At 37.3% G+C, this 24,376-nt stretch overlaps 1 protein-coding gene across 1 annotated transcript in view; it reads right to left on the reverse strand.

Annotated features, from left to right (window-relative positions):
- Window positions 1–24,376, reverse strand: part of CATSPERE (catsper channel auxiliary subunit epsilon) — a 50,496-nt gene that overhangs the window by 24,736 nt on the left and 1,384 nt on the right. Inside the window, exons 2-12 of the mRNA XM_054576685.1 lie at window positions 23,654–23,702; window positions 23,018–23,091; window positions 22,649–22,718; window positions 20,971–21,041; window positions 16,830–16,854; window positions 15,958–16,035; window positions 13,377–13,483; window positions 10,537–11,029; window positions 6,353–6,830; window positions 2,860–3,302; window positions 990–1,048 (exon numbers count right to left, since the gene is read on the reverse strand). Coding sequence (XP_054432660.1) covers window positions 990–1,048; window positions 2,860–3,302; window positions 6,353–6,830; window positions 10,537–11,029; window positions 13,377–13,483; window positions 15,958–16,035; window positions 16,830–16,854; window positions 20,971–21,041; window positions 22,649–22,718; window positions 23,018–23,091; window positions 23,654–23,702 — 1,947 coding nt within the window. The remainder of the gene's footprint in view (window positions 1–989; window positions 1,049–2,859; window positions 3,303–6,352; window positions 6,831–10,536; window positions 11,030–13,376; window positions 13,484–15,957; window positions 16,036–16,829; window positions 16,855–20,970; window positions 21,042–22,648; window positions 22,719–23,017; window positions 23,092–23,653; window positions 23,703–24,376) is intronic.

Here is a 24,376-nt window from a genome sequence, read left to right on the forward strand (position 1 = left end):
TTCTACACAGGTTTCCTGATAGGCACTTTTTTTTTTTTTTTTTCCTACCGTGGCTGATTTCACAACTTTGGGTATTTTTTTCTAAAGCATCAGACTGACCTGAAGTATCCTGGACAATTTGATATGTATTCTACAGCAACAGAATCCCGAGTAAACATCCACTAACACACGCAAACGTTCTCAACCACAGCCTGAGAATGAGACACGGCGGCGGGCGAGGGGGAAGGGCCGGCGAGTGTGGCCGGCGTCGCGTGTCCTCCCCGCTACCCCGCTTCGCGGCTGCGCTTTCTCGCTGGCGCTCGGACCTCTCCGGCATCGTCTTGTTTATCGACTGGAGCGCTTGCCGCACCGTGCTTTTCACGCTCCTTGCTTTACCGGGTAGTTTGAGCACCTAGAATGTGCTTGGCATCCAGTGGGGACTCCACTCACTCGGCGTAGCAGCCGACTAGAGAAAAATGGACTTTGGCTTGAAAAACAGTGCTATTTTTCCTGGAAATATATTGAATCACACAGTGATAACCACAGAAATGCCTCGAGACCCAGTGCCAGGTTGGTTGTCTGCCTTATTCCAAGAGTCAAAGGTGGTATTGTACCTGATTCTAGTCGTCGCTGAAGACTTTTGGGCGTGTTAGAGTTTAGTTTTTGCTTAAGGAGAGGATGTAAAGACTTTGGGATGGGAATGAATCATAAAAGATGTTCAAAAGTTATTGAATCCAGAAATAGCCCTCTGGGTTTTTTGTTGTTGTTTTTTGCATCTTCAATTGGGTGAGTGAGAACCTTCCCATAGGCCATGTTTCCATTTAATCACAAGGAATACCCTACATTTCTATACACAAGACTAATTTCACATCTATCCAGACACTTCAAGGAATTCCAAATCTGGATATTTAAAAGGATATGAGGCCATTTAAATAAAAGAATAGTTACAAATCAAAAACCTGGATAGCATATTTTACATGAGTAGGTTCTTTTAAAAGTCAATACTTAACTGCAACTCGAAGTAATCATCTACTGCCTCATAATTCACATTCTGAAAAAACGTTATGGTCTGAAAAAGAAAATAAAAAAGTTTATGCAAAACAGGAAAATTGGGAATGAGGACAATGGATACTTTCAAGACAGATTTAAATCTTTCTTAGGTAAGAAAAAGAATATATTTAGCATTTTTTTCAATTTACTTTCTTTTTTATTTCAGAAATTCCAATTCTGTACATATTAGATTTACTGTTACATTTTCCTTTTAATTTTATATCAGAGTTCTTTTTTTCCTATTGCTTCTCTCTCCCTTCTCATTTGACTTTTGTAATTACAATATTCTTATCTTTATTTTTCACTTATATCTTGAGCATAACAGATTTTTCGCTTCTGTTTTCTAATAACCTTTTCTCTGGACCTGTTTATTTCTTCTTTGAGGGTTTTAAATGATTACAGATATCATATTGTCTGTAAAGAACTCCAATAACTGGACTTATTTCAAAGAAAGGTCTGTGGTCCTATGTTAAAAGATTGACTAATGAATATGTATTTTTTTTATGTTTAAGTAAAATGCTTCACATATATCAGTTTCATATATATATGTTTTTAAATGATTTTCTGCTATAACTGGCTTTGGAGTTCACTGAACACTTCTATTCCACTGTACTGTGGAGGCTTGAGGGAGCTGAGCCTAGAAGAGGAAGTAGGGAATAGAATATACAATATTTGAGAAGACATCAAAGTAGCATGTACAATGCTTGTGCTATAATATTGATTGGAAAAGTAGTATACAAGACAATGTATCCAGGATATTTATACCAATTGTGATAGAATGTTTGCAGAGGTGGCTGCAACAATTCCTCTACTCATGTATGCATGTCCTTTACAGTATATTTACTCTTTAAAAGATTTTATTTATTAATTTTTAGAGAGGAAGGGAGGAGAAAGAGAGGGAGAGAAACATTGATATGAGTTAGACACATTGATTGGCTGCCTCCTGTATGCACCCCGACCGGGACCGAACTGCCACCCAGGTATGTGGCCTGACTGGTAATCGAACTTGAGACCTTTCCCTTTGTGGGATGACGCCCAACCAACTGAGCCCCCCAATGAGAGCTACAGTACACTCTCGCTGTTCTCTTGTTAACAGGCGGAGTCTGTTTCCCCATCGTATTAATCAGGGCAGACTTTGTGAATTCCTTTGGTGAACAGAATGGGGCCAGACCAGGGATTCAAGAGGCCTTGTCACTGCTCCGCTCATCGTCCTGGAGCGCTGCCCTGAGACTGCTGTGCCAAGAAGCCAGCCTAGCGTGCGGCACAGAAGCCACGTGGGGCAGAGCGGAGGGCTCCGGCTGGAGCGCCTTATACTAACAAGCCCGTGCTTGTGCTAACCACTCGACTTGTGAATGAGGCCGTCTTGGACCGTCCTATCCCAGACAAGCCACCGGGTGACCACAGTGTCATGAATGAACCCAGATGAAATAAGCTGAAATGCCCGGATGCTCACAACTCAAACTGCTGACGCATAGAGTTGGTTGGTTGCAGTCCTTGGGTTTTGGAGTAGTATTACGCTCCAATAGACAGCAGAAAAGAGCTCTAGAGAAAAACCAGGTACGAAAAAAAGAAAAAGGAAGCAAACAATACAACTGACAGATACTTCTGCAGGAATGTATTTTAAGTGGCAAAGAGACCTTAGATACTGAAAGTGAAATTTGTGGCTCGGGAATTAATGGCTTATCATATTATTGTATTATTTATTAAAAACATGTCTATTTCTCAATGTTTTCCAAGCTAAACTTAGAAGGAAAAATCCTTTTAAAAAGTATTAACATTATACTTTTACATGTATTAAAATCAAATTAAAATTTTAAAATATTAACTCACCGTGGTTTTAGTACAATATCTTAAGGCAGTTTCATAGTGAACCTGTTCTTTCTTTTGTAATATTTTTGGGCCATAGGACTCCACGATAATGTGCAGACCGATATTTTCCGGGTACACTATTTGTGCCCACACTGTCAGGTTCTGTCCCTTGTCCAAAATGTAAAAAATATGAAGAATATTACTATGAAATGCTACAAAAGGGCATTTTTCTTTTGTTTTCAAAGCTATACTTTGTGCTTCCAGGTTTAAGGGATATTCCTGTGGGAATATTGTGCCATTTTTAAAAACATACACGAGGTATGTTCCACCAGATGTATTCAAGAAAATTAACGATTTTGTTGTGTTATTTGCCCATACGTGTAGCTTTACTGCATCTCTAATATTAATCTTGAAAAAAAACATCATATTATTTTCCATCTTTACCACAATATTTCCATAATAATCTGGAAAAAAGAGAGAGAAGTTTGAATTATTCTAAGGAACCATACAGCCATGCTATTTGATATAGGTCGACTTTTAACCAAAATAATTTCTTTTATATTGACTATTAATGTACTTGGAGAAAATCAGCGTGAGCAGGCACAAACCTGCAGCCTTACACAGCGTGGGATGACTTCTCTTCCATTTCACAGGAAAGCAGTTTTACCCCCTGGACACCTTTACCCTAGCATTCATTCTATCGCTTATATGTCATATCATTTAGAGAGAGAGAGAGAAAAAAAAGCTTGAATTAGTGTATTAAATAAAAATAAGAAGGAGCACCGCAGGAATGGCATCATTAGGAAGAACTGTGTTATGGACTCAAATGTGTCCTGTCCCGCCTGCCCCCTGCCTCGCAACGGCCAATGCGCATGTTCTAGTCCTAAGTCCTATTGTAACTGCATTTGGAGATAGTGTTTAAGGAGGTAATTTAGATTAAATGAGGTCATAATCCCATATATCTGCTGTCCTCGTAAGAGGAGGAAAAGGCACCAGCTCTCTCTCCCGCGCTCCCCTCCCCGCCCCGTCTTCCGCGGCGTGCACACAGAGGAAGGGCCATATAGGAAAGGGGAAGGTAGCTGCCATCTCCAAGTCAGGAAAAAGTCCTCATCAGAAACCAGCCTTGGTGACACCTTGATCTTGGAGGACGTCTAGCCTCCAGAGTCATGAGAAAATACATTCCTGTGGCTGTGGTGTTTTTGTTATGGCAGGCCTAGCAGAAGAACACAATCGGGATGAAGAAATGGGGTGAGGTTGGTACCTCTTCAGGTTGATCCTGTAAATAATAATACATTTTCTTCCCTTAATGAAGTTTTATATTTAAGTCATAAAGGTTCATAGATGATAAGTCTCTTAATCTCTTTGGTTCTATAGTTGTATCTGTAAATGAATAGTTAACTGATTTCATGGCTTTCTGTTCAGATTCAGCACTCTCTGTGGACCACTTCTAGGGGTATCCTTTCTTTAATTTCCATAAAGCAACACTTAGGGAGGGCTGGCTGAAAGGAGAAAGTGGATTCAGGGTTGGAAGGTTTAGAGAATATTATTGTGCTTCTGCATCTGACATTTAGAATCTGCATGAATAAGCGACCTCTTCGCAAACCACCATAAACTATATTCTAACTAAACTCCTAAATCAGAAATGCCATTTTTTTAGGATCAGAATACTTTATTCCACATACATCTCCTTATAAAGTGAAGCTCCCACATCATTATAACATTATCAGTAGGGATTTGACAATATAATAACATTCCTGAAATCGTAATGCTGATAGGCGAGGTTAATATGAAGCCTGGAGTATCTTTCAGAGCATCCTAATGAAGCTGTAAGGTCAGATATTCTTAATGCCAAGCCAGCGACACAGGTGCTTTCCTGGTTCTGTCGCTGTGTGTGCGGTTAGGGTTAAGGTTAGGGTTGGGGTTGGGGTTTGGGTTAGGGTGGTGCCAACATTATGGGGACCCTACAGTGACCAGGGAATTTTTCTCATATAACTTTACACATTTAATTCTGTGTTGTTTACTTTGGGCAATAAATCCACCCAGGCTTACCACATTCTGGGCCTGCTGTGCTTTGTGTGTGTTTCTAGAAATTTCACACGGTGGAAGGTGAGAAAGATGTGGGTGGTAACATAAAATATATTTCTGTTGAATGAAAAAGTTGCAGGATACACAGGATGATGATACATCAAGTGTAAAACCTCACAAAAATATATTGTTTGCAGATTTTATATAGTAGTCATGGGGATGTAAAATATAGCCTAAGAAACAGAGTCAATAATATTGTACTAACTATGTATGGTACCAGGCGGGGACTGCACTTACTGTGATGATTACTTTGTCAGGTACAAGCGTTCATCACCATGTTGTATCCCTCAGACTAATATAATATCGTGTGTCAAGTATAATAGAAAAAAGTCATGTTTACACTCTACTGTAGTTTATCAGGTATGCAATAGCATCATGTCTAAAAACTTACATACTTTAATTCAAAAATGCTTTATTGCTAAAAAATGCTATCTATCATCTGAACCTTCAGCAAATTCTGGCTTTTTGCTGGTGGGAGGGTCCTTACCTTCAATTTTTAAAACACAAAATATTGTGATGCTTATAAAGAAAGGTGCAATAAAACACGGTATCCTCGCTCAATTCCTTGAAGGCTTACCACCTGCCAAGTATTATCCTATGCATTTTGTATACAATCCCTTATTTAATTGTAATAGCTCTCTTATATTCTAGATCAGAAAACTGAGGCTTGGGAAATTTAAATGACCTGTTCATGGATTAAATACAGCTCTGTTTAACTGTACAATACCTGTTATGGGTTGAACTGTGTTTCCTCGAAAAAAGAAATGTTAAAATTCTAACTCTTGGTACTACCTCAGAATGGGACCTTTTTGTTGGAAATAGGGTCATTACAGAAGTGATTAGTTCATACTGGGTGGGCCCTGTTGTCCTGATAACAAGATGGCACACGGAGACACAGGGAGAATGCTATGTGGTGACAAAGGCAGAGTTTGGAACAATGTGGCTGAAGCTAAGGAATGGCAAGGTTTGCCAGAAGCCACCAGAAGCTACCAGAAGCTAGGAAGGGGAAGGAAAGATTCCTCTTCAGGTTTCAGAGGGAGCATGGCTCTGCCAATACCTTGAATGCAGTCTTCTCTGGGACCATACACTTCTGCTATATTAAACCACCCAGGTTGGGTACTTTCTTATGGGAACCCTAGGAGGTTAATATAACACCACATAACCTCCTACACTAAAAACGCATACGTGATTTGCTTAGTTAGTATCTGCTGATTGACCAAAATGAACCTGTGACAAAAAGAACTTGAGTTGGCCATTTTTCTATGGAAGATCATAGTTAATGTTAGTAGAGTCCATTTTTAGGTGGCACAAAGTGCACCTTTTCCTATCAAAAGCGCCATCTCTTAGTGCATTTAAAATTGCTGCAGCTTCATAAAGAAAGATGCCTGTTATGAAGTCGAATACTTTTTGCAAAGCGAGAATGCCTCACCTATAAAAACATCGTGAATAATACTGTTGTGTGATAATTCCGATAGATTTCCAAATTTTGTAGGTGTTTGTAAAACTCCAGCATTAATGATATTGTAGTAAGAATAGTAGATCCTATGCTTGTCCCATAGTATTAATTCTGGCATTGCTGAATGTAGAAAACGCAGAATTATAGAACTGTCAATCATGACATTTAACTCAAAGTCTTGGAGCACCCACTCTTTTATGTCTTCATTATATAACACTAGATGAATCTTTTTAGTGACAGTACATGTAATGCAGTAATTTAATAACAAGCCAAGTTCCAAAGGATGTCCTGTGTACTCCACATTATGTATAGTCAGAGTAGCACCTGGGGATATAGCTAGGATTTCCCCCAGTTTTTTAGTGGTTATTATTTTGACAAATGTAAGAGAAGTATATCCAAGATAAACTTCATTTCTTGTCCAGACTGCCATGCTGCTTCTTCTTTCACTAGCCTGTGACAAAATTGAAAATAATTAGAAAATCTTCAATTTGAGGGGTAGTCCTATCGATGCCTGCCTTGTAACTTGCTGTGTTTAAAAGTAAAATATAGTCACCGGTAAGGTCTTATTTTCACTCGATGCCTGAAAAATACTTCAAATACAGAAATACATGACATAGAAGTATGTCATATTACATATAACCATAAAAATAAGTTACTCCAAAATTTTATTCTTTTATATATTGTTTTATCACTAGAAATAATTAATCTTAATTCTCTTTTACATATTCAAAGAGCATCAATCTTCTCTTTTCTTACGTATTTATTTACTCGGGCCAGGAATACCCCTTTGAACTTGATGTTTACTAAGGTCAAGCTATAAGGACACTTCAAACATTAAATTATTTTTGGAATTCTAGCTTCATTGGTTATCAGATAAAGAGAAAAGAACACTTCAAACTTTAAACAAATCAACAGTACCCTTTTCTGGATATAGGCTGTTAGAAAAAAAGGCCATTCAGAGAGGCCTATGTCTGAAGTTCAGTTATGGGCCTAATTTCATTTAGAGAGTCACATCCCCTCTTCTCCAGCTGTTTCTAATTATTAGAGATTTTTATTTAAAATGTAACTTCTATGTCTATGACCACCAGAAGAAGTCTTTTGGGCACGTCTTGTCTCCCTTGTTTTAATTAATTTGCAAATATTAGTCTGTACTCAAATAGACAGATACCACACTGGTAACCAAAGAAAGAGACTATTGAGTATAAAAAGTATTTTTATCAAATGAAGATTCCACCTCAAGTCTAGAGCTTATGTTGCTGGAACAGAGTATGAAACAACCCTCAAAAAGGAAACGGGCAACAAATGATGAGCTCTTCACAGAAAAGATACAGCTATTCTCACTCTTGGCAGGGGGATGCGAAGAGGAACGTGCTGTAAATGGGACAGACGGGAATTCCAGGGAGCCCTAGGTGCGCGATGTTTTCACTCACTGAAACACCCTTTCCCATAGGTCTTTACTTAGTGCTTGGGTGTAGTAAACCAAAGTTCTTGGGGCAAGGCAGGGGAGCTGGGAGATCCCCCGGAAGCATTCGGGGCCTCTCGCAAACGTGGCATGTGAGCCTCTGAAGACGGTGGGGGTGGCCAGGTGACCAGGCAGCAGAGCGGAGAGAAACCCACCTGCACCTGGATTCTTAGGTCTCACAGGCTGGGAGTGGGCTAAGAGAGCTGAGAGCAACCTCCCTTTGAGACGTTTGTGGCATTTACCCAAAGTGCAAAGCAGTCTCCCTTCCTAGACTGGAGACAGGGAAGCAAGAGAGAAAGAGAGACAGATCTGCCAAGGCACAAAAATCCAAGGGCAGATGAGCGAAAACAGAGAGTTGCTCAGCAGGGAAAAGGCTGACAGCCAGGCCGTAAAGCAGAGACGGCTCTCTCGCAGTCTGGGATGCTTGTGGCTCGGCTGCAAAGCATGGAGAATCTCTGGAATCTTGTCAGTGCTAAGATCTCATGCATGGCTAAAGGGAAAATAACTATGATAAAAATGCCAAGGGATCTATTGGGGATGACAGGCAATGTGAGTGCAGAGATGGGGATCCGCTGAGACATGTACATGATGGGAAAGAGGAACATGGAAATGCTAGAAATAAAAAAAAAAAGTGATATTGGGAATAAAGACCTTCTTAGATAAATTTAAGAGTAAACTGGGAAAAGCAGAGGAAAGGAGCAGTGATCTGGAAGACAGTTAACAGCATGTATATACATTGAAGTAGAAAGGGAAAAGCAGAGTGAAAGAATATAAACAGGTGGTCTGAGATCCATGGGACAATATTAAATGGTTTCACGTATGTGTTTTGGGAATCCTAGAAGGAGAGGAAAAGCTCAGTTAAGCCTTAACAAGATAAATACAGGGTGGGGCAAAAAGAAGTTTACAGTTGTGAGTATGCAAAATACAGAGCTTATTCTTATATTAGTATTCATTAATTATTGTATTTTCCATATGAACAACTGTAAACCTACTTTTGCCTCACCTGTATAAAGGAAATCACACCTAGTCACATAATGAAAGTGCTGAAAACCAGAGATAGAGAGCAAGTTCTAATAAAATCAGCTATTGGTTAAAAAGACACATTATATATATGAGAATAATGATATGAATAGTGGCTGACTTCTTATCAAAAAATGATGGAGGTCAGCAAATAATGGACTGATGTCTTTATATGTTGTTTTAAAAACAGCAACAAGAAAACCCCCTAACAAAAACCACCTGTCATTCTACAATTCTGTATTCAGTGAATGTCCTTCAAAAATGCAGGCAAAAATAAAGACACTTTTATGCAAGGAATGTTGAGAGAACTTGCCACACAAGAAAATTTAAAGACATACTTCAGGCTGAAGAGAAATGGAACCAGGAGGAACTACGGACGTGCAGACAGAAATAAAGCATAACCAGGGAGTTGATAACACATAAACGATTTCTTTTGCTATCAGTTTATATTTATACATCTTTATGAAACTTGATTTTTAAAGCAGAACTAGTCACATAGTTTTGGGATTTATAGCTTATTTAGCAGTTAAATATGAGGCAAGAGTACAAAGGATGGGGTATAAATGGAATCGTACAGCTACAAGGTTCTTATACTGTTGTGAAGTATATATAGTATTTGAAATTGGACTCTGATAAGTCAAAGATGATGACTGTAAAGTCAAGTGCAACCACTAAAAATTGTTTTGAATTAAAAAGTCAATACAGGAGACAACATAGAAACACTGAAAAATACACATTTTATCGAGAAGAAGACAGGAAAGGGGAAAGGAAGGAAAAAAAATTGGGATTAATAGGAGACAAAGTCAAGATGGTAGACTTAAACCCAACCATAGCAATAGGTCCATTAAATCTATGTGGACTAATTGCTACAATTTAAAGGCAGATATTGCTACTCTGGAGAAAAAGCAAGGCTCTAATTTGAAGCTCCCTTAAGTGCATACGCATTTAGGATTGTTATGTCTTCTTGATGCATTGACCTTTTTATCATTATATAATGTCCTTCTATATCCCTGATTGTTTTCCTAGCTTGTCTGAGACTAATAAAGTTACTCTTGGTTTCTTTTAATAAGTGCTTCTACGGTATATCCTTTTCCAATGTATTACTTTGAATCCAACTATACCATTTATTTAAAGTAGGCTTCTTATGGAAAACATACAACTTGGTCTTTTTTAAAATGTCCAATTGGACAATCTTTGCCTTTTATCTTTCTGGATTAGTGCTCCAGGACTCCATCTTTCCTCTCAGAATTTTCCTTACTTTCATATAAGTCCAGCTATGAGCTTAAAAGAAGGTTTAAAGTTGTTATGCAGCATTTTAGGTAATGCTATAGCTTAAGGATATCTTATTCATTATATCGTCAGAAATTAAAGAGTTAACTCATTTTTGAGAGCAGATGGAGTTTTTGTTTGGAGGAAGTAACTTTTTTGACTTTTTGCCCACATCAAGGTAAAACAAAACTCCCCTAGTATGACTAAGTGATTCTGCATAATAATATATAACATTCATTTTATTCTATGTTGTCAGAGGTCCTTTGGCCAAGCTCTTTACAGCCATGAATAAAATACTGCCAAGAAACTGCATAGTATAGTCTGTAATATATCGCTGAATTAAAAGGTATGGTAAGTATATCAAAATGTGTAAGTGTGATATACATATATGTAATATTTTACTAACCTTCAATAAATATTTGACCCAACACCATTTTCTTGATGTAATGCCAACAATTCCACCTTCGGGAAGGTTTTCTTTGCTTCCCAGTCTTGTAAATGCAGTAAAACTTTTTACATAAAGGACACCATTTATTAAAAAAAAAATTCCATCGCGGGATAGGATCACAGCAGACACACTGTGTCTCTCGTCGTCCGTGAGGGCGTTTGGAGGCACTCTGATTCTGGTCCAAGTACGAAATGAATCATTGGTTTGAAAGGTCTCCATGTCGGATACCACCACAGCAAAAGAAGGAACACAGGCTTGCCAGGATGACATCAGCTGACTACCACGTGGTGAAGAAATGGGTAAAAAGCTAGGGTGCTCAGGTATTGTCAGCAAAGGAAAAGTCAGCATGAAAAAAGAATTTGCAACAAAACAATCTTGAAAAGCCACCTGGTTTCCTTTAATCTCTTTCAGCGCATCATCCACTGCCATTGGTATGGAGATGCTCCAGGCCCTTAGAAGAGGAAAATAGAAAATATAAGAATAAAACGGCCTATTTCTTTTCTCTTATCCATGGACTCTCATACAGTGCTGGCATTTATCACCTTTTAAACTTTTAAACAATTTTTATTAACAAATCTGGGTAAAATAAATCAAACAGTATTAAAATGCTACCCATTTCTCCTCATTCTTCACTCTTGTTTCCAAATGGAAGTAATCTTGACTCATAATACTCTTTCTTCTGCAATGTGTCTTCATAGTCTCCTTAAATATTCCCATACTGCTCTCTTACTATGTAATATTTATACATTATCTGTTGGCCTCTTATATGACAGATGAAGATGTATCTCATAGCTTATACCTACCAATACATCTTCTTTTCTCTCAAATTAATGTCATGATGTTTAGCTAGGTCTATAGTGTTTATATTGTTATTAATAATGTGTATGTCATTTACTACTGAGCCAATTATTGTACTATGATTGTTTTCTTTTCTAAATATATTTATTTACAATATTTTCCCTAGAGTTAATAATTATTTATTTAAAAATGTGTTTAGTTTTCTGATTTTTCCAATAGAGAACTGAAATAGCACCCATAATATTATCCATGTGGCAAATGCGGAGGGAGTGTCGTACTTGCTTCCAGGGATTTCCTTTTATTACTGTCTGGGTTGATGCCATCATGTACTGGACCCAATACCTGGACCTTTCTTGTTTTGCTAAAGCACATTCTTCAGTAAGTTTTCTGCCAAAGGGTAAGTGAACATACATTTTTTGAGGTCCTGAAATCCAAAAATGTCTTTAACACGCTTTCTTGAGTATTTGGCTAGGAGGAGACTTCAGAGCTTTGAGGGCATGTTCTCTAGTCTCTTTGTGTTGAGGTTGACTAATGAGAATGAGACAGTGACTCTTGTTTAGTTAAATGGGTTGCCTTTCCATAAGATGTTAGGATCTCCCCATTTTCTCTTGGCATGCTAAAATCTGACAGGGCTAAAACTGGTGCCTGTGCACCGGTAACATCAATCCACTCATGTGTCTGGTCTTTCGAAGTGGACACACAGAGGAATTAGCTAAAACAAGCCGTCTGACATACATCTCAAGCTAGGGCAGGTTCTGCGGAGTGTTTCTCTGCAGGCCGGCCCGGGAGACATCAGGTTGGAGGAACACTTCCTAACTCACTTTATGAGGCCAATATTATCCTAATGCCAAAATGAGATGAACATGTTACAGATAAAGCTACAGACCTTTTGAATCCAACAATGTGTAAACATAATTATGCACTGTGACCAAATGGGACTTACTCCAGTTACACACATATGGTTCAACATTTAAAAATCAACTAATGTAACCCATTGCATCAACAGCTTAAGGAAGAAAAAGCATGTAATCATATCAATAAATGCATAAAAAGCCCTGGCTGGTGTGACTCAGTGAATTGAGTGTCAGCCTGAAAACCAAAGGGTCATGGGTTTGATTCCCAATCAGGGCATGTGCCCGGGTTGCAGGCCAGGTCTCTAGTTGCAGGCATGTGAGAGGCAACCACACATTGATGTTTCTCCCTCTCTCTTTCTCCCTCCCTTCCCCTCTCTCTAAAAATAAATAAATAAAATCTTTAAAAAAAATAAAGGCATAAAAAACATTTGACAAAATCTGACATTCATTTATGATAAAAACTCTCAGCAAACTAGCAACAGAGGGGAACTTCAACTTGATAATGAAGCATCTATACAAAAAAAACGTAATGATGAGAAACTAGCTCCTTTCCTTCTAAGAACAAGGAACACGACAAAATGTCTTTTCTCACCACTCCCATTCAACCTCATATTGGAAGTATGTATTGTATCTTTTAGTTACAAGCATCTTGACCAGTGCCTAGGTGCTCAGTAAATGAAGGCTGTCTAAGCCCCGTGATAACTTATTAACATAACAGTAACGGGCTCCACTTCTTAGGTAGGATTTGTGATGTGTGTGGATGCGCCTGTGCACCGGTAACATCAGTCCACCCATGTGTCTCATTTTTATGAATCAGCAAGAAACATTTTAACACATTGCCATGATTTGCCACCACGCTGAGGAGGCTCTTGGATTGAGGTTTAGCTACTAATGCAAACTGTGAAACTGCAGTCCAGGGTTCTGACTAGCATTCTCTAGGTTGGTAACTAGTTCTAATCATCACAACTGGGTTTTTTTTTGTGGTTCTTTTGGAGCATAAAAGAATCTACTTGGAAATTACACATAAGATATTCCATGAAATTCTACTAGGGTTTTAAAATCTCTTTTGCTAGTTTTTCGATAGTTTTTTTTTTTTTACTGAATTTTAAAGACGAATTTTATATTTGAAAATTAAAAATTAAATACCCATTTTCCAATTTCTTTTGTGGAAAGTAAACTTTTCTCTTCAGAAACGTATATAAGACTGGCTCCTGTCCCAAAGTGGCCAACTGCTTGCTAAGCATAATGGAATTCTGTAAAAAAAAAAAATATGTTTTTACTCTTTTCATAGCCAAACTTATTTGGAAATTACATTATGTTATATTGAGTGTATTACTTTAACTAAGACATTGTTTATGTTTATAAATTTACCACATTTTCAAGATTTGGGTTTGTTTTTTTTTTCCTACCATTTGGCATCCTCCCCATGAGAATTTTATGAATTATAATTGTCATAATACAGTTTCAACATGTTGAAAATACTATGCACAATCAGAATCCTGAATGAATTGAGGCTATGAGGACCCTTAAATAAAATACCCTTAGTTATAATATGAACTACATAATGGAACTTCTAAAACTAATCTGTTAGAATTATTTCTACATGAACCTGCCTTCAAAGCAACACACTCTTTCCAGGAAGGTTTCAAATTGTTACTGAACCCAACCAGTAAGGGGGGTCCTACAGCTCATTGCCTACCAGGCAAATCTCCAAAGACAGAGTTTGTTGGAAAAGAAAGGAATATTTTATTTAATGGCAAGAGTCTGCCTAAAATATCTGCATAACAAAAGTAAGGAGAAAGGAAAAGTCAGAGTATGACATCAAAAATAGCTATTTAAGTACAGGGTCCGGCACAAATAATGCCCCATTTTTATTACACTATCTATTATTACAAAATCATAAGCATGCAATTCTGTAACATAATATTTTACACTCAAGCACACCATATGACATTTTAGGTGAAATGGTCACATTAAAACTATAAATTACTACACTCACATTATTACCCTACCAACCACACTCAAGCAGGCCTTCCTTCTGCCGGATCCTGTACTTGTCATTACAACTACCACCTAGGTGCAAGAACTGAAAATAACACAAAAACAAAAACGTGTTCACCGTGCTGACTGTTATCACCAAGGTCTTTGGAAATAACAGCAAGTTTCTGCCCCAAAGCCCGTTTTCTCTAAGACACCCGAAGAAAAATCACCCTGCCACCCTCTGCCCGCTCAGTGAGGAAAATCTCAAGTAAAATAAAACTCTGAACGTGTTAATACTTTTTCACCAAATTGTAGAGGTAAGTTATCATGTACCCATCCCCGAGCTGCATCGTGCTGGGGGCCCTCTTTTCCCTGGTGTGGGCGTTGGGAACAGGGTAAGGTTCAGAGAGGAAGTCAGTGTGACAAGATACAGAGGTGGGTTGAGGTTCAAAGATAAAATAATACAGGAATGCATTAAACATTAGGCACTATTTAGAGTTCGGTCTGGGATGGTTAAGGAAGAGGATGAGGAATGAAGAGTCAGAGAGAGGGAGGGTTTGGGGGTCTGTTCAGCACCTTACACTTTGACTGATAAAAACCCAAACAGATCATTTACATTTTGCTGGAACTATCTCGTTCCTGATTTATCAAAACGGTAGCACTAAAATAATTCCCTCAAACTATCCATGGGAAAACATCCTGATTTGATCATGGCAGGCATCTTGGATACCTGACTTGAGACCTAAAATGTAAGTAGAGAAGAAAGGGAGTGAATGAGCAGTTGCTATGGAGGAAACACCAGTATAAGCAGAGACAAAAACACACAGATCAACAGAGCCAGAGGAGAGGGGCAGAGAGAGGGTATCCAGGGCCTCACCTGCCGTGTTAACAGTCTAAGAGTCAGGGTCCATGCTGTTTGTAATAGAGAGCCATAGAAAGATTTTAAGGAAATGACATGGTCATGAATAAACATGAAAATTAAACAGAGCAAAAAAGCAAATTATCACATATGTGTGGATCAAATAATGTTAAAATGTGCATATTTTCATTTAAGAAGATTAGAAATTAAGTAACAGCAATGCTTAAAGTATTTAATCACCGTTAATTCATTTTATTCTCTCTAAAGTTGATTGCCAAATAAAACAATTGATTCATTGTCATTCTGATTTATCAGCCTCCTTCTTGTGAATCTGATTACCCTGCATTATGATAATGCTATTAAAAATCAGACAGATCTTGACTCATTAATACATATTAATGAGAAGCTAAAACTGCTCATTTTATATTTCTCTTCAATACATTTTATTGTATTTGAAGGCAGAAAAATCTTGAAAGAGGTAAATTTGCAACAAATAAAGAAAAGACTTGTTTATTCACCATGTTGCACCTTTAAGAAATTCATTAGTCTCTACATGATCAAGGACTCAGGAAGGAGATGGACAGATTTTTGAAAGATGACTTTGAGATAAATGCTCAAGGAAGAGCTGCAAAACACTTGATAAAGGTCAGCCTCTTCATGAATAATGAGGTTCTGAGAAAATGCAACAAATGCTCAGAAAACAATCCTAAGGAAAAATTTATAATTGTAGAAAGCAAGCACAAATTCAAAATCACTATAATGACTAAACTCAACTTAGTGGATAATTAAAATGCATTTAGTTAGTTCTGTGCCACTTAAAATATTCACAGCCCTTCAAAAAGAAATATAGCATATTATTTTATCTATGATAATAATGTTTCCACCTACTAGTGATGGAAAATCTGCCTCCCACAGCAGCTCACTGAGGTCTGCATTTTCTGGGTCGTATACCCATATGACGACAATCTATAACATAAAACGTTTGCATTTCTTTAAATTTTGGACACATTTCATTTTCAGTTGTGACAAGATATAACCATAAAAATGTTTTTGTAAAATTTTGACTACCCCATTTTAAAAAACCATGACAATGTGTTGTTTTTAATAAGTGAAACAACTCAAAGACATATGAAGAGTTAGTGATATTCTTCTGCACACCCGAGGTAACTGCTAACATTTCGTAGGGACGCTCGTCCAGCTTTCTCTGCATTCAGAGATGGACACAGCGCCCCACCCCCAGGCCCCTGCCCCCACACACATTTGACAAAAATGAAATCACACTACGCAGGCTCTTTGTAACTGGCTTTTGTCACTTGTTAGGTCATGGCCATTTCATTAGGTGTGGATCTAATTCTTTTCTTTCTTGTTTATTTTTTCTTGAATAGACATCTTAGTCACACCGTTAAAACACATTGTATTAAAAATACAGTGACAATTGTCTTTCCCACCCTGTATTTTATCACTCATTTCTGTAAGGTCACTCCACCCCACAAATAACTATTCTTAGTAGGTTCTTGTTCATAAAGGTGTTTTTCCTCCGCAGGTAGAAGGTTGGAGAAGGGCAGACCTCGTGCACCTTCTGAAAAGGCCCGTGGAGCCCCAACAGTCCTCAGACCATACCTTGAGCGCCATTGCTCCAAGCAAATTTTGTTGAAAAATTCGTTTGGAAAATTCCTCTTCTGGGAAGTATGGAATATAACCTGGAACTATTATAGTAGTCATATACGAAGGATATACAAAATTTTTTAAAAATGTCTTACCTGGGTTAAGTTTTGAGGGAAATTTCTGTTGGCAAAAAGAGGAATCATACTTTAGTAAACAGTATGCTCAATATGAGTTTGAATATTCTACTTTCAATATACATGTCTCTAAATCTTGGGATATTTTCTTTATGTTCCACTATAGATAAATCATTAAATGCTAAATGGTAAAAAAAAAGCTACCTATGTTTATAATTAAATATAATTAGGAGTCTCAAGTGCCGTCCCAGGAGGCTGACGGCTTGAATCTGCACGCCTCTCTAACAACAGTCCAAGTTCCCGTAGCCAGATGCATGATTGATCTTTAAAAACCTGACAGTGTCTTCCTATGTCCACAGCAATAGAAAAGCTCACCAAAGCCAAAAGATGGTTCTCTGAAAAGACAAGTAAGATAGAAATAGAAATATCCCTAGGAAGAAGAACAAGGAAACAGAAGGGAGGCGCAAATAAAAATGTTAGAAATGTTTAGATACAAAACTACAACTACCTCAGAGATGAAATAGATATAAGAGATGTTGTGGGCAACTTTATGACTTTGAAATTTACACTGACATCGTCAACTGAAGACATGGATAAATCCCCAGAAAAATACTGCGGATGAAAACGGATTTTACAAGGATTAGAATTCCAAACTAGTACAATAACCATTAAATAAATTAATAGGTTGGAAATCTTCCTGCTCCTTCGCCCACAAGAGAGTCTAGATTCAAGTGGGTTTCTATGCACGTTTCCAACAAATACTCAAGGAATGTATATTTCCAATCTTACGCAAAGTCTCTCAGAGGAAAGAAAAAAATGAGAGCTAACTTATATGATGAATCTAGCATAGCCTTGCTACCAAAAGTAGAAAAAGATGTTATAAGAGGAGTAAAATCACAGGCCAATCCCGCTCATGAATATTCACACACAAAAAACTAAACAGATACTAGCAAACCCAATCCATCAATCTATAGGAAAGGTAATTCATCAACACCAAGTTGGACTATTCTAGAAATACAAGATCAGCTTAATGCAGAAATATTATTGACTCTTATTCTCCAGATTAACATAGTCAAGGAGAAAAGCCATATGAACTTTTAAGTGGAAGCAGAAAAAACTTTAAATATATTTCAGTACCAATTCATAAGAAAAATTCGCTGCTGACTTGGAATAAAAGGAAACCTCCTTAACTAGGTAAAGGTTAACCTGTAACCTGTAACAAATGTTACGGGAAACAGTGAAAGGATGCCAGCCTCCCTTTAAGATCAGAAATTAGACCAGGGATCCTGCCAGCGCCCCAGGAAACATTGTGTTCCAGCTGTGCAGTAAGAATAAAAAGAATAAAAAGCATACTTATTGGGCAAAAACATTATTTTTCAAGTGATATGATTTGTAAAAATTCCCAGAGAATATATAAACAAATTAGTAGAATACAAGAATTTTGCAAAGTTGCTGAATATAAAAATCAATATTCAAAAGTAAACTGTATTATATACAACAGGAGGTTCTGGTTCAAACATGCAATTTAAAAAAATTGACTATTTAGAATAGCAACACAAATATAAAGTACTTAGAAATAAATCTAATAAAAATGTCCAGGCACCTGTACAAAAAATTACAAAATTTTATTGGCAGACATGTAAAAGAATATAAATAAATGGAGAGTTTTATATTGTTACTGAGTAGAAAGACTCTCTACATTGATTAAAATATTTAGAGAAATTATAAAAATCCCTAATAGGGTTTTTTGGAATTTGATAAACCAATTCCAAAAATTCATAGGGAAGAAAAGCAGGTCCAAAAGATGTAGCTAAAAACTCCTGAAGAAGAATTAGAATTGGTGTTGGAGTGGGATGGGTACTTGCATTACCATTTATCAAGACTTTAACATAAAGTTACTGTAATAAAGATAATGTAGAATTTATTTGAGTAGAGACAAACAGATCAGCTGAACAGAATAGCCAGCCTGGAAAGAAATCCATGCAGACATGGAAAACTGACCTATGATCGAGCAGCCATTACAGGTAAATTGATTATTCAATAAATGGATATGAAAAATTAATTATTCATGTAGAAAAAATAAAGTTGGGTCCCTATCTTGAAACATGTTACAAAAACTAAGTCCACGTGGATTAAGGACTTAATTGTGGAAGGAGAAACTGTGTTCAACTTTTAGAAAAATATATAGGAGGTGATTTTTATGAAGTTGCAGGTACAGTAAAATTTCTTAAACAGATTTAAAAAGGCATAAAGCCACAGAGGAGTTTATAAATTCGTTTACCACAGCTAAGGACCTCTGTTGTCAATAGAGATCATAAAAAGTGAAAAGCTACAGAAAGTGGGATAAAATACTTTAAAAAATGTATGATAATGTCCTGGTCATTAAAATATAATAAAACTATGTTATGAAACAAAAATAACTCAAAAATGGGTAATATGCTCATTTAATAGAAAGGAAAGAAAAATTTCTCATGAAAACATGGAAATATGCTTAATAGTAATCAGGGAAATGTAAAGAAAAAGCACAATGACATCACTTCACACCTACTAGACTGGAAAAAATTAAAAAGTCAGATAACATTAAGTGTTCATCACGATGTAGCACAAATGGGAACTTTTGTCCACTTCTGGTGTAGATGTAAAATTTGGGCAATTTTTCACAAAATTACCTAGTAAAGTTGAACAAGTACATGTCCTAATTTTGGGCAATTCTACTTTTAAGTGTGCATCTTCGAGAAACTTCCATTGCTGTGTGTTAGGGCAGTATTTCCCAAACAATAATGGACACACAAGTGACTTCAGGATCTTGTTAAAATGTCCATTGTGATCCTGTAGGTGTGGCGTGAAGCCTGGGAGTCTGCATTTCTAACAACTTTGCAGGTGGTGCTAGCGCTGCCTGTCCTTGGACCACACTTTGAGTAGCAAGGACCTGTGTTGCAAATAAATGCGTTGGCAGCAGGGTGAGCCACAAATACTCGTACCACGGAATCACTGAGCATTCACAGTGCAAGAACTAAAGATTCTTGTTTGGAACATGGACGAGTCTCAAAAACATAATGTTTAGAGAAAGAAGCAAGTCACAGGTGAATATATGTTTCAATTAAATAACACTCAAAAACTGACAAAACAAAACACTTTCTTAGAATCAGATATTGGTAAACTATAAAAAAGCAAGGGAGCATTTATCATACACCATTCAGGATGGTGGTTCACTCTTGGGGGATGAGTAGGATGTGACCATTATGGGCCTCGAGCATATTCTAAGGTCCTGGTCATGTTATGCTTCTTGCCCTGTGTGGTGGGTTCATGGGTATTAGTTTCATTTTTATTCTAAAAGGTGTTTGTACAGGAAATAGGTTGTGAACATTTCTGACCTATGTAACCAAAAACATTTAGCTTCCCACGAGGTCTCCTTTTCGGGCTGACCGGTCGGTGGGGGTCGGAGCTCCTTCTGTTTTCCCTCATGGAGGGAAACATACCTGCGTCAGGGCAGCCTGCGGACCCGTCTCTCCCGCCAGCTCTTGGGGCTCAGCGTATGTGACTGAGATTGGAAACCCATGGAAATGGCTACAAGTGCTTTCTCGGGATTCACCCCTCTGATGGGTCCTCTGGTCTCTCCTTGGAGGAAGTAGCAAGTAGCTCCTTTGACCACAGAGGCAGGTTTATTCTCCAATTCAGCCATACCAGAAATTTACCCCCCAGATTTTCCCATGTCTACTTCTCAACTGGTTCAAAACCCACAGAGGGGAAGCTGATGATTGATTGGTATCTCTGAAACCCCCACCAAGAGCACATGCCTGCCAGCTTTGTGAGGAGGAAAGACTCCATCTCTGCTTTGTGGGAAGGTGGCAGTAATTCAGAGGAACGGCTCAATGTGTACTCCTGGAGGGGCGTGTGAAATGCGGTTATCAGGCCTTTCAATCCAAAATTGCACATAAACTGCTAAGCTGTCGGACTCTACGGGGCCATGTGAACCAGGACAATTAAACTGTCAGCAAATAACCCTGCTTTATTGAAGGCTCCAGTATTTGCGTCTCTTTTTCAATGGAATGAAAGCTTATATGGAAACTGTAATGTAGATAACCTATTTGTTAATTAGAACTTAAACTAAATACTCTTAAAAAGCATTAATAATCTTTGTATTCAATATGGCATTACTTACTTAACTCTGTAATACCACAGAAAGCAAGTATTAGAACTGCCCACAAATAAATAGCGTTCTTCTTCTAAATCCTAAAAAAAAAAAAGCAAAATATAAGAAGTTAACTTTAAACTAAAGACAAATTTAGATACAGGTATCAAAGTCACAGAGGAACTAAGTTAATTATCTAAGATGAGATGAAGTATAATGAATAAATTTCAGAATAGAACTAATAAGTATTCGTATAATACTAGTTCAATTCTTCAATTACTGTCTGTAATTAAGAACTTACTCTCATGGGTGGCAAATTTAGATGGCTTATTGTTTCCATTATATTTGACTTTGTGAAATAAGAGGAAATATGTATGTCTTTGCCCCTGGTTCCTGAGTCTTTGACTACGATTCCTGATGCAGAGAAAACTCCCATAATTTCCTGAATGTTAAGAGTGTCTGGCATGAGCTCCTACCGTTTTCTTTACTGAAACACAATTCAGTTAATTTCTTGTTTAGTGGCTTTCAACCAGAGGCGGTTTTCCTCACCAGGGGACATTTGGCAATGCCTGGCAATGTCCTCGAATTTCAAAAGTCGTACATCCTCCCTTAAAGGTTGTAAGATCTGATGACACTATACATAAATGACAAAGATGGTCCTATATGTGCATGTATTTGTGTGTGCGTTTTTTTATACAACATATTCTGTAATGTTTATATGGGCTTCCAACATACAACAAAAGGGAAAGAAATCCTTTACTTCCTCGAAAATTGTGTTCATGAAACTTCACTCATAAGCTTAAAAAGCCAAATTCAAATATGTTTCAATCTATAGGGGTTAAAACATGAATTAACACTCATCTGGCCTCTCCCACATCACTCTACTATTTCCTGAAAATAAAGACTATTAATTAAAAAGAAGGCACAAGCCCCAAAGTACAGGCAGGACTAGTCACACGGAATTTCTATGGCAATGGCTTTACCCACTTGTGTGGCAACCTCTGCTGTGAGGTGCGGGCCGGTGCTCTGTTACTAATTAAAAAGGTGTCGAGGTTTAGAAATGCTTTGCTGTCCTGGTAAACTAGAGAGGATTCAACATCACTTTCATTTGTTCGCATTCACATATGCTTTCTTGAAGAAAATAGAGTGGAATAAAAAAAACACACCTTCTGAAAAGGGCTCTTAATCTTGGGTATTGTCACAGGAGGCTACGCTGCAAGACAGCGGTAACCCGGGCTTTCACATGCCAATGAAGAGACTAAGGTAAAATCTATCACTTAATAACATAATTTGCAGAGATAGATCTAGAAATTAATGACATTGACAATAATTTAAAAATACTTCTTATTGCCCCGGCTGGTGCGTCTCAGTGGACTGAGCTACGGCCTGCGAACCAAAGACTGAAAGGACCGCCAGTCAGGGCGCAGGCCTGAGCTGGGGGCCAAGTCCCTACCGGGTGGCGCGTGAGAGGCAGCCACGCAGGGATGTTTCTCTCCCTCTCTTTCTCCCTCCCTTTCTCTAAAAATAAAAAATAAAAATCTTTAAATAAATAAATAAATAAATAAAGACTTATTGACACTTACACCTTACACTATTTAAAACAGGCGAAAATAGGTTGAAAGCTAAAAAAAAAGGCAACGTAAAATGTAACATGGATGATTATTCAAGTGTAGTAAGTCTTAATAAGTTATCATTAAAATCAACTTACCGGGCCTGTAACAATCGGTCTTATAATCTGAATACCAGGAGAAGAGCAACGCAGTTCTGTGCTGGGTGAGCTAGCATTTAAAGAGAACAAGAAAGGAGATATGGGTAAAGATGCATGCGAGATTAGAAAAATTGTCCTACTACTCTCTAAGCCTAAAAACTTCATGTGTATGCTAATAAGAAAAGTAAAAATATAGCAACATTTGATTTCTATCCTATTTTCAAAGTGATTTTGTTTTTCTTTTCACATCTATTTAATGGGAAGAAATTTACATTAAATCAAAGCCTGGAATCTGAATGTTCACACTACATGGATGCTTTGTTACATGTAAATACGCACATATATTGACATTCATGACAAAAATATTACCTTTTATCTTTCACAGAACAAGTTTCTGGCACATGCCACTCAGAAAATAATGTTCCTTCATATTCTAACTTAATCTAAAAAATAAGATAAAATAGTTCAAACAAAAATATTTACTCCACAATTTTCATCTCATTGGTCAGCTGTAGGGTTCAATTTCCTGGGTCATTATTTAAAGAAAGAATAATTAAAATTTGACTTCTTTGAAATTATACGCAGTCATATGACAAAGGAAAAGAAACTTTTCTGAAACACTTGTAGCTTCCCCCCAGAATTACAAGATTTTTATTTTATTTCATTTTAGAAATAATATATTAAGTATCTAGGCAGTGACTGGTTCTCTAGTAGGTTCTGAGGGTTAAGAAAAAGATAAATGAGACATAGTCATGCTGTCTGAATCATGACACAAGTTTTTGAATATTAAATAACAAAACGCTCAAAACAACACTACTTATTTTTGCTACTTACATATTTAAGGACTATTACCGTAGAGGGGGATCGCTATTAGGAAGATAAATGAAATGAAAGATATAAAATAACAAAAGAATGACAGTGTGCTGTACAACTGAGTATAATGAACTCTGCTCTAAAGTAAAAAAAAAATACTTAAATATAGTTAAAAAGAATAAAAACACTTACAGTACTCCTGGTGCTAAAAATGCGGTAGTTTGGGCTGCTAGTGGAATATCTGTGGAGGAAAAAAAATCAGATATAAATATTTAACCTAATTTCTCCTCCAAAGGAGAACGTTTCTATGCCTGGTCAGAGCATGTCTGGGCTGCCAAGAGCTTTGCATGTCTGCCCGAGCACCCTCCTGCAAAGCATAGTCAGGGATAAAACTGCGAATATTGGTGAACTCTACCTACCCCCACTCAAGGGGTGTTAGGGTTTTCTCAGTATCTGAAGACACCAGAATGAGAAGCTCAGATACCCCTCGACTTATGATGGGGTTACCTCTCAATAAACCCACTGTAAGCTGAAAATACTGTAATTTGAAAATGCATTTAATGCACCTACCAAACAGCATTGCTCAACCTAACCAACCTTAAACGTGCTCGGCACACTGTCATTAGCCTGCAGTTGGGAAAAATCATCTGACATAGGCCTATTTTATAATAATATGTTGACTATCTCATGTAGTTTACTATGCATATTGCTTTTATACCCAGATAAAGTTGAAAAATCATAAGTGAAACCATAATATGTTGGGGACCATATGTAAATACTTTTACATCTTATTTTTGTTTTAAGATGAAAACTGTTGAAGAATATTGGCTGCATTACCTTCACTTATAAACTGAGTTAAAATAAAATGAATAAAGATTAAAAGCCCATAAAGCAGTATTGCTTGCTTGAAACACT

The sequence above is a fragment of the Pteronotus mesoamericanus genome, unplaced genomic scaffold (assembly GCF_021234165.1).
Source record: "Pteronotus mesoamericanus isolate MK-2021 breed Mesoamerican mustached bat unplaced genomic scaffold, CSHL_Meso_final contig_347, whole genome shotgun sequence".
Classification (NCBI taxonomy): Eukaryota; Metazoa; Chordata; class Mammalia; order Chiroptera; family Mormoopidae; genus Pteronotus; species Pteronotus mesoamericanus.